The sequence below is a fragment of the Malaclemys terrapin genome, chromosome 17 (assembly GCF_027887155.1).
Source record: "Malaclemys terrapin pileata isolate rMalTer1 chromosome 17, rMalTer1.hap1, whole genome shotgun sequence".
NCBI lineage: Eukaryota > Metazoa > Chordata > Testudines > Emydidae > Malaclemys > Malaclemys terrapin.
Genome location: NC_071521.1, coordinates 20,126,938 through 20,144,603, shown reverse-complemented (window position 1 = coordinate 20,144,603; position 17,666 = coordinate 20,126,938). Strand labels below are relative to the sequence as shown.

The 17,666-nt window shown below is 45.5% G+C and overlaps 1 protein-coding gene across 1 annotated transcript; it reads right to left on the bottom strand.

Moving 5' to 3' along the window:
• Positions 1 to 4,061: 4,061 nt before the first annotated feature.
• Positions 4,062 to 14,140, bottom strand: LOC128825448 (ficolin-1-like). The gene is made up of 8 exons (XM_054007969.1): positions 13,918 to 14,140; positions 12,292 to 12,405; positions 11,149 to 11,202; positions 8,628 to 8,663; positions 7,621 to 7,751; positions 6,315 to 6,444; positions 6,001 to 6,135; positions 4,062 to 5,255 (listed from the first exon to the last, which is right to left on the bottom strand). The coding sequence occupies exons 1-8, from the start codon at positions 14,048 to 14,050 to the stop codon at positions 5,008 to 5,010; spliced, it is 981 nt and encodes a 326-aa protein (XP_053863944.1). The 5' UTR covers positions 14,051 to 14,140; the 3' UTR covers positions 4,062 to 5,007.
• Positions 14,141 to 17,666: the final 3,526 nt, after the last annotated feature.

The window sequence follows — 17,666 nt, the reverse complement described above, 5'->3', positions numbered from 1 at the left end:
AGCAAGGCAGCCCAGTAGCTACCAGAACATCACAAGAGGAAAAGGGAAGCCTTAAACCATGAGGAATCCAAGAGGCATCCAGAAAAAGTGTTGCCTGAGGAGATCCCTGAGGAAGCTTGGTCAACCGCCATTGGGGGTAAGCAGGGGAGAATGACTCTTGGTGGGGAATGTTGTGGTCCTCAGAGACAGGGTAACCACCCATGGCTTGTTTTTCCTGTGGGGTGCTTTCCTGTTGACTTCACATCTCTTCGATAACATCTGACTTTGTATGTAAATAGGCATCCATTGTCTTAGCATACAATGCTCAATTTACATCCCAACAGAAAGACACATTACTGACCTTCTGTCTGGAAGAAAACCTGTTCTCCACCTCTGCTAGAGACTAATGCCTTGATACAGACTTTAAAAACATATTTTCAGTATATATACCTAACTCCTTATATAGTGTCTGCACATACCTTTCACAATGATATTAATGACCAGTGTGATCCTGGTTTTCCTTGAAGACCTCATATGACATTCTCTGGCCTACCAGAATGTACGTACCAGAATCAAGATATTTTTGTAATGCCCTTGCCAGTTGGCATTAGGGAGTTCTTGGGTCATACAAAATTGGGTTTCCCATACAGAATGGATCATTAAAGGCTCTCTTGGGCTTGTTACCTGAGCATGCTAACTGCCTGATGAACAACAGTGTGAAGGTAATGCCAAATACATTGGAAGGGCTGGACTTTCCAGGGAAATTAGTGAAAGGGCAAATGGGGATAGTCAAGTCAAAGGTCACGATGACCAAAGAGAAGATGCACTTAAAGAGGCTGAGGGGATTTCTGGTTGAATCAATGTCTCCTCATTTACTGGCCTGAGGCTGTGAGGGGCTAGAATCTGAGAATCTCAGGGGTCGCTGTTGACTGACTGAGGGACGGATTAACCAATTGTGTTACTCACTGTTGGAGTTCATAATGTTGTCCCCTGGCCTGCTCATCCTAAGAGCAGGAAGTAAAAATCTTGTCCCCACCTGTGTCTGGCCGCAATGTTCATAGGAGCAACAAGCCTCCCTGTATTGGATCTTTTTTGTTGTTGCCACCCAGTCCCTAAGCAAATTACCGCACTGAACTCATCCGGGGGCTGTTGAACTTCTGCACAATGACACTGAGAACAATTCTCTGCTGCTGGAGGATTAGAAAGGTGGATAGTTAAGGAACTTTAACCATAGCGATGTGATATGTAACTGATCAGTGCAGAGAGATGGGAGGTGGGAAATGATCTAAATGGAAATACATATCTCATGAACATAACTTGGAGAATGAGGCTTCCACTGCAAGTGTGAAGGCTGCAATCCAGGCCAACACACCCGGGACTGAAACAGGGACCTCCAGAGCTAACAACATGAGCTGCTATAGCTTGAACTAATGAGCCAAGGCTCCCCAGCCGCTGTTGTAACAGACTCCTATCCTCTGTGGGTTGGGCATGGAGAGGGACCTGTATCACACACTCACCAGTAGGTTACACAAGTACACATTGTAAAGTGGTTTTCAGTGAATATTCACTCACAATCCCTTTCTGAATGTTCCTGAGAGTAAACTCATTCATCATGATATTCGGGGAAAGCTAATAAATGAATTCCTTTCTAAATGCAATAAATATCTGTGAACATTTTTTTTTCTCATTTCTTAATATTCTTATTTTTGAAGAGTTTCCACTTTTTAACAGAAGGTGGCGCTGAGCTCACTTCGCTTACCCAGGCACAGCATGGACTGTGTCAATGATTCTCAAATGTGTCAGAGTTTAACAAAAGAAAGAACAAAGCCCATAACACAGAGTGGACAAAAGATACAATCTCGGTTACGTTTCCATATCACCGCTTCCTCCTGTATGTTAACGTCTACTCAGAACCTTACATAATCTTCCATAAACAATGCCCGTCAGCATAATATTTGTAGTTTTTTCCCCATTATTAAAGTAGGGCTGTTAAGCGATTAAAAATTAATCACACAATTTAAAAAAATCACGATTAATCGCGTGATTAATTGCCCTGCTAATAATAGAATACCATTTATTTAAATATTTTTGGATGTTTCTACATTTTCAAATATATTGATTTCAATTACAACACAGAACACTGTGTACAGTGCTCACTTTAGTTTTGATTACAAATATTTGTGCTGTAAAAAAAACAAAAAAGAGTATTTTTCAGTTCACCTCATACAAGTACTGTAGTGCAATCTCTTAATCATGAAAGTTGAACTTACAAATATAGAATTATGTACAAAAAATAACTGTATTCAAAAATAAAACAAAGTAAAATTTTAGAGCCTACAAGTCCACTCAGTCCTACTTCTTGGTCAGCCAATCACTCAGACAAACAAGTTTGTTTATATTTGGAGGAGATAATGCTGCCCACTTCTTGTTTACACTGTCACCTGAAAGCGAGAACAGGCATTTGCATGGCATTGTTGTAGCCGGCGTCACAAGATATTTACGTGCCAGATGCGCTAAAGATTCATATGTCCCTTCATGCTTCAAGCATCATTCCAGAGGACTTGCGTCCATGCTGATGAGGGGTTCTGCTCAATAACAATCCAAAGCAGTGGACTGATGCATGTTCACTTTCATCATCTGAGTCAGATGTCACCAGCAGAAGGTTTTTTTTCTTTTTTGATGGTTCAAGTTCTGTAGTTTCCACATCAGAATGTTGCTCTTTTAAGACTTCTGAAAAAATGCTCCACGCCTCGTCCCTTTCAGATTTTGGAAGGCACTTCAGATTCTTAAACCTTGGGTTGAGGGTTGCAGCTATCTTTAGAAATCTCACATTGGTACCTTCTTTGCGTTTTGTCAATTCTGCAGTGAAAGTGTTCTTAAAATGAACATGTGCTGGGTCTTCATGCAAGACTGCTGTAACATGAAATATATGCAGAATGCGGGTAAAACAGAGCAGGAGAAATACAATTCTCCCCCAAGGAGCTCAGTCAAAATTTAATTAATGCATTCTTTTTTTAATCAGCGTCATCAGCATGGAAGTATGTCCTCTGGAATTTTGGCTGAAGCATAAAGGGGCATATGAATGTTTAGCAGATCTGGCACGTAAATACCTTGCAATGCCAGCTACAAAAGTACCATGCAAATGCCTGTTCTCAGTTTCTAGTGACATTGTAAATAAGAAGCGGGCAGCATTATCTCCCATAAATGTAAACAAACTTATTTGTCTTAGCAGTTGACTGAACAAGAAGTAGGACTGAGTGGACTTGTAGGCTCTAAAGTTTTACATTGTTTTGTTTTTGAGTGCAGTTATGTAACAAACAAAATCTACATTTTGCAAGTTGCACTGTCACGATAAAGAGATTGCACCACAGTACTTGTACGAGGTGAATTGAAAAATACTATTTCTTTTGTTTATCCTTTTTACAGTGCAAATATTTGTAACAAAAATTATAATATAAAGTGAGCACTGTACACTTTGTATTCTGTGTTGTAACTGGAATCGATATATTTGAAAATGTAGAAAAATATCGAAAATATTTAATACATTTCAATTGGTATTCTATTGTTTAACAGTGCGATTAAGACTGCGATTAATTTTTTAAATCACAATTAATGTTTTTGAGTTAATTGTGTGAGTTAACTGCGATTAAGCAACAGCCCTATATTAAAGTCGATAAAGTGCAGCTACTTTCCTGAGAGTTTCTTCTGCTCTCCAGATCTTCAGCACAGAGTGCAACTGCTCCGAGGCAGACTGTTGTGGCTAGCGGCTGGATCACAGAGCTACAAACCAACGTCTATCCCTGACTCTTTTTGATTCAATACATATAAATTTGGACAAATCATCTAAACTATCAATACATCAATTCCCCCTTCTGTAAAACAGGAATAATGATACTTGCCTGCCTTTGTCAAGCCCTTTGAGATCGTCTGATGAAAAGAACCCAGTATTTATTTTCATTTGTTTTATGTTATTAATATAATAATCCCCCCAAATGACTGAGAGGGCCATGGTGAATAAGCCAGTAAGAAAACTAGTGCAATGCAAAAGATGTAATCATGCCACACAAAATGCACTTCACATGGCTGGTTAAACATACTTTATTAATTTATTGTGACATATGGAGTTTTCTTTTAACCAGTGAGGATTATGCTTCATAGTATAGCATAACACTACTGCAGAGATAAAGGGATTTTAGTAATCTAATACTTCACTGGCCCCACTGAAATCAATGGCAAAACCTCCATTGACTTCATTGGTGCCCGGATTTCACTCCTGGTATTCAATCTTTGCTGGGAAGTGGGGAGAGCTTAATATCCTTGATGTAAATGCAAATTAGCAAGGGGCAAATATATTGCTTTCTCCAGGCTCATGATCTTAAAAAAAAAACAGGTTAACATTTTTAGATCTTCTGCAATTAACTGCAGACGCATCATCATGCTATGACCTCTGACGCAATAATGTATTGAGTCACCAAGTGCCAAATCTTAAAACCTTTACTCAGCTCTGACTATGGCAAAACTTTCACTGAAGTCAGAGGGATTTTCCTTTAATTTAGCAGGAATGAAAAAAGGGACGTCAGGATGTGGCGCAATAATTGTGACAAATGATCAGTGGCCGCTCGCAGCTGGGCCGCTGCCCTGCCTTTGGGCCACGCTCTCTCTCATCTGTGCCGGCAGTGCTGGCTCTGCATTGGTTCTAACAGAAGTAGAATGGAATGGGCTGGGCTGTAAGGTACCAGCAGTCACATTTGAACAGAGAGCTCCTGACAACTCAATGTGACCAGGAAAAGGAAAGGGTTGGTATTAAACATCAGTGTGTTTGCTTGGGTGCTTCCAGCTATGGGCCTCATCTGATGTCAATGGAAAGACTCCCATTGACTTCACTGGGCTTCAGATCAGGCTCTAAGGCCCAGATCCTTTAGGCACCCAACTTCCATGGAAATTAATGGGCTTTCAGCATCTAACTACCTGTGAGGGTCCATTCCCATATGTTGCTGGAGAGCGACCTTGCGCTGCACTTTCCTTGTGCTAAACCGGCCTGAACTTCATCTCTGAGACTTTGTAGGAGTAGTAAGCCCCTTTGCCTGTTGCCCAGATGACACTATCTGCGTAGCTCTCATGGGGCCCCAGCAGGTACAGCCCGTTCAGATTGGAACCGTGACACTTGTGGTACCACCAGCCTCCCTTATACAGCAGAGCACAGTTCCCCGAATGCATATCATTGTCATTGTCTTTGGTTGTAAATGTCATATTTCTATGGCCAGACAAGGAATCACCTGTTAAAACACCGGAAGCAAGAACATGATTGTGTGTACAAAGCACTGTCAGGTTCCGATAGATGTCCTGCTCGCCTGAATGTGACTATTAAGTAACAGGGATTCTCTATTCCACACTTTGACTCGACAAAAAAAAAAAAAAAAAAAAAAAAATTAATGGAGATATCCCATCTCCTAGAACTGGAAGGGACCTTGAAAGGTCATTGAGTCCAGCCCCCTGCCTTCACTAGCAGGACCAAGTACTGATTTTGCCCCAGATCCCCAAGTGGCCCCCTCAAGGATTGAACTCACAACCCTGGGTTTAGCAGGCCAATGCTCAAACCATTGAGCTATCCCTCCCCCCCATGGAACTATGGTTCCTTTTGTTTAATACATAATGTGCCTCTAATAGCTCCTTTTCCCTTCCCAAACAATATTTAAAAATAGGAGGCTAGCTGTGGGAAAAGACCTCCGACCCAGCAGGGCCTCACTTTATTAAGTTCCCCCAAACCAAACATCCTCTTTCTAGACTCTGGAGGACCAAGAATTCTGAGTTCAACTCCAGTTAACATTCTGATTCCACTGTGCACAAGTGTGGTGAAAACATCATGCCGATGGCCTGCGTTGGAATGTCACATGGACTTTCTTCCCGCCTCCCCTTTCAGGTAGTCTCTGAGTTGGTAGAACTGCCAGAGATACTCTGCTTTTGATGGTTGTTCATGATACCTCCTTTGTACACAAGGTGCAGGATGGGCCCCAAACTTACCTGCAGTGCCTGTAAGAAATTTTCCTAGGTTCAGTCTGTATTTGTCAGATTGTCCTGAAATGCTGAAGGTCTCATAGTGGGCAAAGGATTTATTGTTTTCCACATCACTGAGATCGACACGAAGTTCACAAGTTTCTAGAGGCAAAACGGAAACAAAAATGTCAATCGCTTTCCATTAACGTTCTGCCTGATCTTTGTAAGGAGGGGTTGAGACATGGAATACAAGCAGATGAATCACTTTATGTATCCTGTCTCCAAGGAGATGGTTTGGCAAAGAACGAAAACCAGAAAAGAATCCATCGTGATTTTGTTACCAAAGGATGTTAACAGGTGGATATTGTCATTCCCCAGCCAGAATTCCGTCAGCTGGTTCCCAAAACCCTTCTTGTATGAATCCCAGTCACGGAAAAAATCCACCGAACCATCTGCGCGTCTCTGGAAAACCTGCAAGGAAATGAGAGGGTGCGAGGTGGAAGACTGCACCGTGGTTTCTATCCATCATAAAACAGCTGCCTGACATACCATTACTTCATACCTGCTCATGCAGCCACTACACTTCGCATTCATGTAATGCTTTCCAATGTATCTCCCTGCAATAGATCCTGCTCTACAAACATGGGCACCACTACCTTCATCTGTAGAGAAGGAGGAGGAGGAGGCTCAGAGATGCAATGTGACCTGGCCAAGTTCAAAGAGTGACTCTGGCTCCCATCAGCTCATTTAACTGGGCAAATCCATTTCTATCTATTTCTTTTAACTGCACGTTAGATGGATGGAGCTAACTCTTCAGGCTAGGAAGTGTTGCAAACCCCCTCTTAGCTGGTAACCTCTCTGCTCCATGGCCCATCTCTCTTTCACTCCGTGGCTTGAAGAACATAAAAACCCTTCAGTAGTTGGGATGTGACAGAGTTACGGCTTTGCAGTCTTTTGCCATCACATAAGGGTCTTTCACACCTTGGCCAGGCTGTCCGGTGCTGACAATGCCGTGTAGGCAATGTGCTTAACCTCTGGGGATGTCTGCATGGCTCCAGCCAAGACTCGAGCTAGCCATCTGAGCTCAGACCTTGGGGGTCCAAGCTGCCACCTGAGCCGCTATGTCTCACTGCTAGTTGTAGTGTGGTGGGAGGCTCGTTCCCAGCTACTGTGTAGACATACCCTGGGAGTGCCCACATCTCTTGGGCTGATGTAAGGAGTGACCAGCTCCAAAGGAAGCCAGGTCAGCAGATAAAGGAAGCCCGTTGTAGCCCTCCCAGCCACTAGAGGGAGACATGGTCACATGTACTAGGCAGGTTATTACACCTAAAGTCACCTGTAGAGTCTTCCAGGCTAGACAAGACCTAAATAGCAAATGTGAGTAAACCAAAACCTAACAAATAAGGAAACTTCCAGGTTTCCACAAACCCAGTTTCTCCTCTTTGAACTGATGGGCTGGCCTGGATATGAAACCTGTGATGACATATTTGGGGCATAATTGGATGAATTATTTCAGCTCTGTCTCAACATTTCCTCAATTTAGGACAGATTTACAGCTGCCAGCAAGTGGCAATCCTCGCACCTCTGATTAAAATCAAACGTGTTCTCTATACCACCCTCCTCCCCGCCACACTCCCTCTCACTTACAATCCATCCTCCACCATCTGTATCCATGTCACAGAAGACAGTGATGGAATCAACAGCAACTCCTGGGTAGATGGCGTACCAGCCGCTCAGCGTTCTCCCTTTGGCTAACAGCTCCTTGCAGTTTCTGGGTCCTAGACAAAATGGAAAATTAACTATGCATTGATTGAAAGCGCGGGACTGGATCTGATCGGGCAAGGGATGGGTGAAGAGTCAATGCGATCTTGGGGCCTTCAGAACTAAAAGCAGGCCCTGCTACGCTTTGAGCTAAATGGTCAAGGCCCCGACACCAGACCCCTACTCCTATCCTGTGTGGCTCGGGCACAGAAGGGGACCTGTGACACGCACTCGCCAGGGGGTTAACTCAGCAGAGTTTGTGCTTTTTTAGACAGCTGATTTGTTTCATCTCTTTTCACTAGGGAGAGGCTGTGCCTGGCCCTGGCAGGTGAGTAAGGGCAGGGGAAGCACCTGGACCGTCATGCCCTACTCCTAAGCGCCGTCCCTGCCCCCCTGCTCCCAGAGCAAAAGGGCTGCTCAAAGCTAATGCCAACAGTGTCCACAAAGGGCGTGGAGAAGAGTGGGGTTACTCTGCCACCCATCAGTGGGAACAGGCTGGCACTCCCACACAGGCTGGAGGAGCGTCCAGGAGGCACCTTTCACAAGGGCATCAGGGACTGCTCCGGCCACCTTAAATAATATCATGATTTAGTGGGTCTTTCCGAACTATGACTCATTCTGTGCCTTGAGTCACTGTCGTACTGGGGCAGGGGAGGCGGTGTGGGAGCAGTTGTTCCTACACTGAAGAGGGAGAAGGAAATGTTTTGGTAATAGGTTGTTTTGTTTTGAAATGGCGGCTATTTGAGAGGTTAACCATCCTCCTGAAGGAGATGGATCGGAGACAGACTGCAGCTCACAGGTGCCTGATAACAGAATGTATCCCGTGGCTAACACATCTGCTACGGTCAGTTAAATCATTCTTCTGCCATATGGAAGAGTGCCGAGGTTCTTACCTGTTGTTTCTGGTTCTCCGGGCTCTCCTTTCTCTCCTAAAATGGAGCACAGGGTCAAACCCTTGTATTAGTTGGAGATCACACTCTAACCTCAGCACTCATGGGGTGTCAGCCTGTCTTGTTGCAGGAAAATACCCTAATGCCCTTCCAACATCTCCAGAGCTGCATGAATTTGGCATTGATGGTACAATACAGAATATGAGGGCAGAAGAGGGGCATTACATTTAGAAGCATGTGAAGTACATAGACATTTTTTTAAAAAAGTTAATATTTGGGGGGTTTATTCTCCGTTTGTACAAATTAATTCACTTGGGAAAACAAGATGAAAGTAGCTTGGTGCAGAATTGCTCCTGGCTGACTGTCCAGGGACTTCAGGCAGCCAGATGCAATGGGTAACATTTTCAAAAGCACATAAGTAACTTAGGAGCCTACGGCCCATTAAAAAGCACAGCTGTCCGGAGTATGAGAATTCCATTTCGCAGCAACTTTGGAGGTTTTGAATTTTGGTTTCGTTCCACGTTAGCATGGAAAAAAAAAAAACCTTTTGAAGGTTTTTTGTGAAAATGAAATTGTGTTGAGATGTCCATGTTCTGATCGAAACCTGAGCTTTTCTATTCGAGAAGGTTTTGGGGTACAAGGCTCTCTGGTTACTTCTGACAAGAGAGACTCTCTCACACTTTACAGCCTGGTTGTTAAGACACTGGGATGTGGGAGAAGGAAGTTCAAGTCTCTTTTCTTCTTGAGTCAGGATGATCTGGGTTGAAAAACTCTGCTCTTAATCAGCCAGAGAAGAGACTTGATCCTGGCTCCCCTACATCAGGGCTTAAATTCAGCTGGAGCTGTCCAGAGCTCTGCTCTGGTAAGTATGTCTGAGCCCCTGTGCACTTTACAGAGCTTCAGTCCCGAGCCCCAGTGCCCCACCCCCGTGGGGCTAAGCCCCGAGACCCCCCTCTCCTCAGCTGAAGCCCGCAGCCCTGCCACTGCTCAGGGCAGAAGCCAAGACCATAACAGGGTTCAACAAAGAGCTAGATAAGTTCATGGAGGATAGGTCCATCAATGGCTATTAGCCAGGATGGGCAGGAATGGTGTCCCTAGCCTCTGTTTGCCAGAAGCTGGGAATGAGCGACAGGGGATGGATCACTTGATAATTACCTGTTCTGTTCATTCCCTCTGGGGCACCTGGCATTGGCCACTGTCGGTAAGCAGGACACTGGGCTAGATGGACCTTTGGTCTGACCCAGTAGGGCCATCCTTATGTTCTTATGTAGAAGCCCTGAGCTCCCCGCACCAGCCCAGTGGCTGAACTCCCCCCCCCCACCCCCCCCGGGGCCTGGAGTTTTTATAGCATGTTGGGAGATGGTGCGTGGGGGGCTCCGGGAAATAATCTATGAGAATATGAGCTCTGTCCCACATCACGGGCCAGTGCGATGATCACCAGCCTATGAGAGTCTTGCTCTCTAGAGAGCCCTGGCCCGTTTCTAAAATGTCATTTTGGTGAAAATATTCCAAGCGGTTCTATTCCTTAGGCGCTTTTGAAAATTGTACCTGATGTTCCTTCAAAACCCAGAGCAAGTTCTAGATGCAGACCGGAATAAGGGCAGCTACCTGAACCAAAGCAGTGGGTGGCTGCGAAGAAAGAGGAGGGTAAAATGGTATTTGTACCAAGCCTCAATCACAGTCCCCCTCATGTACAGGATTGGATTAGCTGAGCATGAATTCCTGTAAGTGCTAAGAAATATTTGTAAGTACACACAGGCCTTTGTGAACCAGCGGGCACTACAGAACTCTTGCACCTTACGTGCCTGGCACTGTGGGTATGTCTACACTGCTGTGATTTGCAGCTCGTGTAGACGTACTTGTGCTAGATTTTAGCTTGCTGACAATAGCCGTGAGGATGCAGTGGTACAAGATTCAGGATAGGCTGCACGAGTTTGCACGACCCCTTTGCTTAGCCCCCATAGACATAGAATATCAGGGTTGGAAGGGAACCTCAGGAGATCATCTAGTCCGACCCCCTGCTCAAAGCAAGACCAATCCCCAGACAGATTTTTGCCCCATATCCCTAAGTAGTCCCCTCAAGGATTGAACTCACATCCCTGGGTTTAGCAGGCCAATGCTCAAACCACTGAGCTCTCCCTCCTCCCATGTGTTCACTTTGGTTGTTAGCAAGCTAGCTAGATTAAAGCTGATGTGGGTACAGCTACATGAACTGCAAATCACACCCCCGGCTGCAGTGTAGCCATCCCCTGTATGTCATTAAAGTACAGAAGGGCCACAGCTTTGCAGTGAAAAGAATTATTTGAGATGATCAATCACCTTTCAGTCCAAGGAGGCCAATCATCATCTTTTTTCTCTTGGTTAAACAGCGGAAAGATTTATCTGAAGTGCAACAATGTCAGTGAGGGACTCAGAACTGAACTTCTACTGGGGTAAAAGTTTTCACAGATGTAACCTGAAGATAAGCATGTTCAGAAGCTGTTACTGTGATGTAATCAAAGTGACTAGCTCTTTCTTGCTTTACCTTTCTCCCCTGCTGGTCCCATCTTTCCAGGGATCCCTGGAGCTCCCCGTTCTCCTACAAACACAAGAGAGTAAATATTTGACAGCGCCAGCCCTGAATAATTCAAACATACCAACTAGAAGTGAACTGAATCCCCACATCTGCCATTTCTGATTTGACTCATGAGGCTGCAACTTAGAGTCCAGAGAGAGGATCCTGCCATTATCAGTGGCCAGTTGGGGTATCCATCCCAGAGAATGTATCAGACCCTGCTTCCACTAAGCCTTGTCATAGCTGCTATCTGAGTTGCACCCAGCTCTTAGTTTTAACAAATCTCTCTATATCAGCGTTTCTCAAACTGGGGTCCGTGAGGGTACTCCAGGGGGTCCGTGGGCCCTGCTGATCAACTCCTCCCCCTCCCTCAACTTCTCCCCCTCCCTCCCAGTGCCTTCTGCATGCCGGGGAACAGCTCTTCAGTGGTGTGCAGGAGGTGCTGGGAGGAAGGGGGAGGAGCGGGGATGGGATGCGCTCGGGGCAGGGGGCAGAAAGAGGCGTGGAAGAGGAGGGGCCGGGCTGGAGTGGGGGCGGGAAGAGATGGTGCGGGCGTGGGGCCTTGGGGGAAGGGGTGGAGCGGGGGGCTTGGGGGTCCGTGAAAATTTTAAAATCAAAATGGGGGTCCTCGGGTTGCTCAAGTTTGAGAACTGCTGCTCTATAGGGTCAAATAGTTTATTGGCATCTGTGAGTCCTGGCAGATCGATCTGTAACCACAGGTGAGGGAGGAGGTCAGTGTGTTACAGCAGCAGATAGCGGCACTGGGCCCTTTGGCTCCTGCTCTATCAGCTCACACGCTTAACTCTGGAGATCCCTGGTGTGCTGGCCAAGGTGGTGGCCATCAAAGATACACAGCTGGCCTCCCTTCCACAGCAGCCCGCAGGCTACCATTGTTCTGGCCAGAGGAAAAAGAAATTGACAATGTTTCAGAGCCAGCTTCTTAGCTCTGGCCCCTCAATGTGGAGTTAGAGACTTGCATAGTGACCAGCCTGCTTGAGGCACCTTTTCCTGTTGGGGACTCATAAGGATCTCCAAGGGCTGAACTATTATCACATCAGTCATTCATTTTTCTGCCATCCAAAGCAGAGTCTCCCTCCGCCCCTGGGCACATACCTCTCATTCCTGCAGGTCCAGGGTCACCTTTGGGCCCCATGGCACCAGGAATCCCAGGGCAGCCTTGGAGAACAGCGAGCTTCTCTGAACCACTGAGACCCACTATTTTCACGTCTGGAGAAATAAATGACATGTGAGAAGGTCCATAGGATTGAACCATTCTGCAGATCCCTGAGAGAAATAAATCCTGCAAATGAGAATCTCCACAAGCTAGCGTCCTTTTCCTTTTCCTTTTCTAATACAAAAACCACAGCCTCAATTTGAGGAATTAAGAGGCTATTTAAAATGTTCATGGATTTGCATGTATTAAATTAACCACCAGAAGAGACCGGACAGCAGACACTGGAGAACCTCAACAAAGATTTTCAAGTGACACTAAAACTGGTGGAAAGAGAACAGAAGGACTTGTGGCACCTTAGAGACTAACGAATTTATTAGAGCATAAGCTTTCATGGACTACAGCCCACTTCTTCGGATGCATAAAACTGGTGGATTACAAGAATCTGGGTGAAAACTAATCACACTGCCATGTGACCTGGATAGATGAGAGCAGTGGGGCTGCAAGCAACAAGAGAAGACTCAAGGCTTGTAAATGTGAAGTCAGTGGGAGTTTTCTCATTGGCTTCATTGGGAACAGGATTGTACCCCTACAGCTGGGGAGAGGAAATCAAGAAAGCTACACAGGATGTAACCAAGCAGCCTCACCAACTGTGTTAAACACAAGCCGCAGTCATTGCTTTCACCTTGTCTTATTAATACGATCCCAGGGACTTTTTCCTACAACCATGTACTGCTGCAAGAAAGGGAGGTAACCAGGGTTCAGGAGGCTGGGAAGAAAGTATCTTTGAGCAGCTCTTAAGAAGGGTGAAATAAGGGAACATTTGAGAAATGCCAAAGTATTGTGTGAATTTCCATAAACTTTAGAGACTTTCTGACTTTCACATTAATTCCAAAGATCTGAATAATATCTCCCTAGGAGCAAACCAAAAGTAGCTATGGGTAGAGGTATCTATTCTATTCTAATTTACTTCTTATATCAGACTTATTCTGTTCTCTTCCTTACATCAGATCTGTTCTATTCTCACTTGATATCATGTGCATCATATTCTGTTCCTTTTATTAGGCCTATTCTATTCTATCCATCATATTCTATTCCTTGTATCATCTCCATCTCTGTAGTATCTGAGCTCACTGGACAGAATCAGTAGAGAATGGAATACGGCAAGATTTTCATTTCATCAGATTATTCTTTAACTGGAGAATGTTGCTGTTCGAGGACTGCCGAAGAATAAAATCAGGGCTGATGTAATAAAAAGCATCTCATCTCGTGAATGCCATTCTTCTCCAGTCTAGTAGCGGTGGGTTTCACAGCCCCTCTGCTCTGTCTCATACTATGCCATGGAACAGCCCAACAGCAATGGAAAGGCATTAGTTATACAGTGCAAATGTGAGCCGTCTTGTTTCTTGATTAAAAGTGATTTAATTAAGGAAGAAAATTAGAAGGGCTAATATTAAACTTCATATTCTGACTGATGAGGAATTCTGTGCATTCTAAATTCTGCATCTTAAAATGGGAACCAGTCAGATCCATGTTGTTAAAAGGTAACAGGTTTGTCTGTGACTCACCTGGGCAGGTGTCTTGAGCCTCAGAAACCACAGCTGCTAGACAGAGTAAGGCGAGGAGGGTTTGCTGGACAGCTCTCCCCATGGCTGGTGCTGGTCTCTGCAACGGCAGCTCCATTCGTCTCCTCATCTTCATGCTGTGTTAGCATCTCAACCCTGGGAGCCTTTCATATCATATGAAAATACAAGAAATAAACTCCACCTCGGAACTCTAATCTCCCTTACACCCCAGTTCCCACGTTCCAGCTGGAAAATGGCTTCCCTTTGGCTTGTTGTGCAGACACTTTCCCAACTTCAAGAATCTGATAAGAAAGTTTCCTGTCACATTGTACCTCCTGTGTGACTCAGTCAATATTTTGGTGCCAGTGGTCTGCTTCCCATTAATTTTACTTGCTTTCCTGTAAGTATTGGTGTCAGCAATTCTTCATTTAACTCCTTTACACCAAAGAGTTGAGATTATTTTCCAGCTAGAGCTTCATTCCACGGATGTCAGGGTGGAAGATCAATCTGGCCAAGAAGGATATGTAATTATTTTTCTTGACAGCCTAAGCATTGCAAAATCTCTGAGAGGATGTTTACACCCGCTCCAAGACAGTGGCGCTGTTAGATCATTAGATCCCAAGAAAGGATTTCACAGGGTTGAACACATCTGTTCATATCCTGGTTTTTACTTGCTACCTAGTGCTTTACACAGTGAAGAACTGCAGGTTTGATATTGTTGTAGTCTTCAGAGTGATCTCAGTTCTAACTACTTGTTTGTTGTTAAATTGTTCATAGAATCATAGAATCATAGAATATCAGGGTTGGAAGGGACATCAGGAGGTCATCTAGTCCAACCCCCTGCTCAAAGCAGGACCAATTCCCAACTAAATCATCCCAGCCAGGGCTTTGTCAAGCCTGACCTTAAAAACCTCTAAGGAAGGAGATTCCACCACCTCCCTAAGTAACCCATTCCAGTGCTTCACCACTCTCCTAGTGAAAACGTTTTACCTAAACCTCCCCCCACTGCAACTTGAGACCATTGCTCCTTGTTCTGTCATCAGGTACCACTGAGAACAGTCTAGATCCATCCTCTTTGTAACCCCCCTTCAGGTAGTTGAAAGCAGCTTTCAAATCCCCCCTCATTCTTCTCTTCTGCAGACTAAATAAGCCCAGTTCCCTCAGCCTCTCCTCGTAAATCAGGTGCTCCAGCCCCCTAATCATTTTTGTTGCCCTCTGCTGGACTCTTTCCAATTTTTCCACATCCTTCTTGTAGTGTGGGGCCCAAAACTGGACACAGTACTCCAGATGAGGCCTCACCAATGTCGAATAAAGGGGAACGATCACGTTTCTCGATCTGCTGGCAATGCCCCTACTTATACAGCCCAAAATGACGTTAGCCTTCTTGGCAACAAGGGCACACTATTGACTCATATCCAGCTTCTCGTCCACTGTGACCCCTAGGTCCTTTTCTGCAGAACTGCTACCTAGCCATTCGGTCCCTAGCCTGTAACAGTGCATGAGATTCTTCCGTCCTAAGTGCAGGACTCTGCACTTGTCCTTGTTGAACCTCATCAGGTTTCTTTTGGCCCAATCCTCTAATTTGTCTAGGTCCCTCTGTATCCTATCCCTACCCTCCAGCGTATCTACCACTCCTCCCAGTTTAGTGTCATCTGCAAACTTGCTAAGAGTGCAGTCCACGCCATCCTCCAGATCATTAATGAAGATATTGAACAAAACCGGCCCCAGGACCGACCCTTGGGGCACTCCGCTTGAAACCGGCTGCCAACTAGACACGGAGCCGTTGATCACTACCTGTTGAGCCTGACGATCTAGCCAGCTTTCTATCCACCTTATAGTCCATTCATCCAGCCCATACTTCTTTAACTTGGTGGCAAGAATACAGTGGGAGACCGTATCAAAAGCTTTGCTAAAGTCAAGGAATAATACATCCACTGCTTTCCCCTCATCCACAGAGTCAGTTATCTCCTCATAGAAGGCAATTAGGTTAGTCAGGCATGACTTGCCCTTGGTGAATCCATGCTGACTGTTCCTGATCACTTTCCTTTCCTCTAAGTGCTTCAGAATTGATTCTTTCAGGACCTGCTCCATGATTTTTCCAGGGACTGAGGTGAGGCTGACTGGCCTGTAGTTCCCCGGATCCTCCTTCTTCCCTTTTTTAAAGATGGGCACTACATTAGCCTTTTTCCAGTCATCCGGGACCTCCCCCGATCACCACGCGTTTTCAAAGATAATGGCCAATGGCTCTGCAATCACATCCGCCAACTCCTTTAGCACCCTCGGATGCAGCGCATCCGGCCCCATGGACTTGTGCTCGTCCAGTTTTTCTAAATATTCCCGAACCACTTCTTTCTCCACAGAGGACTGGTCACCTTCTCCCCATACTGTGCTGCCCAGTGCAGCAGTCTGGGAGCTGACCTTGTTCGTGAAGACAGAGGCAAAAAAATCATTGAGTACATTAGCTTTTTCCACATCCTCTGTTACTAGGTTGCCTCCCTCATTCAGTAAGGGGCCCACATTTTTCTTGACTTTCTTCTTGTTGCTAACATATCTGAAGAAACCCTTGTTACTCTTAACATCTCTTGCTAGCTGCAACTCCAAGTGTGATTTGGCCTTCGTGATTTCACTCCTGCATGCCTGAGCAATATTTTTATACTCCTCCCTGGTCATTTGTCCAATCTTCCACTTCTTGTAAGCTTTTTTTTTGTGTTTAAGGTCAGCAAGGATTTCACTGTTTAGCCAAGCTGGTCACCTGCCATATTTACTGTTCTTTCTTCACATCGGGATGTTTTTTTCCTGCAACCCCAATAAGGATTCTTTAAAATACAGCCAGCTCTCCTGGACTCCTTTCCCCCTCATGTTATTCTCCCAGGGGATCCTGCCCATCAGTTCCCTGAGGGAGTGAAAGTCTGCTTTTCTGAAGTCCAGGGTCTGTATTCTGCTGCTCTCCTTTCCTCCTTGTGTCAGGATCCTGAACTCGACCATCTCATGGTCACTGCCTCCCAGGTTCCCATCCACTTTTGCTTCCCCTACTAATTCTTCCTGGTTTGTGAGCAGCAGGTCTAGAAGAGCTCTGCCCCTGGTTGGTTCCTCCAGCACTTGCACCAGGAAATTGTCCCCTACACTTTCCAAAAACTTCCTGGATTGTTTGTGCACCACTGTATTGCTCTCCCAGCAGATATCGGGATGATTAAAGTCTCCCATGAGAACCAGGGCCTGCGATCTAGTAACTTCTGCTAGTTGCCGGAAGAAAGCCTTGTCCACCTCATCCCCCTGGTCTGGTGGTCTATAGCAGACTCCCACCACAACATCACCCTTGTTGCTCACATTTCTAAACTTAATCCAGAGACTCTCAGGTTTTTCTGCAGTTTCATACTGGAGCTCTGAGCAGTCATACTCCTCTCTTACATACAACGCAACTCCCCCACCTTTTCTGCCCTGTCTCCTTCCTGAACAGTTTATATCCATCCATGACAGTGCTCCAGTCATGTGAGTTATCCCACCAAGTCTCTGTTATTCCAATCGCATCATAGTTCCTTGACTGTGCCAGGACTTCCAGTTCTCCCTGCTTGTTTCCCAGGCTTCTTGCATTTGTGCATAGGCACTTAAGATAACTCGCTGATTGTCCTGCTTTCTCAGTCTGAGACAGGAGTCCTCCCCTCTTGCCCTCTCCTGCTCGTGCTTCCTCCCGGTATCCCATTTCCCCACTTACCTCAGGGCTTTGGTCTCCTTCCCCGGGGAACCTCGTTTAA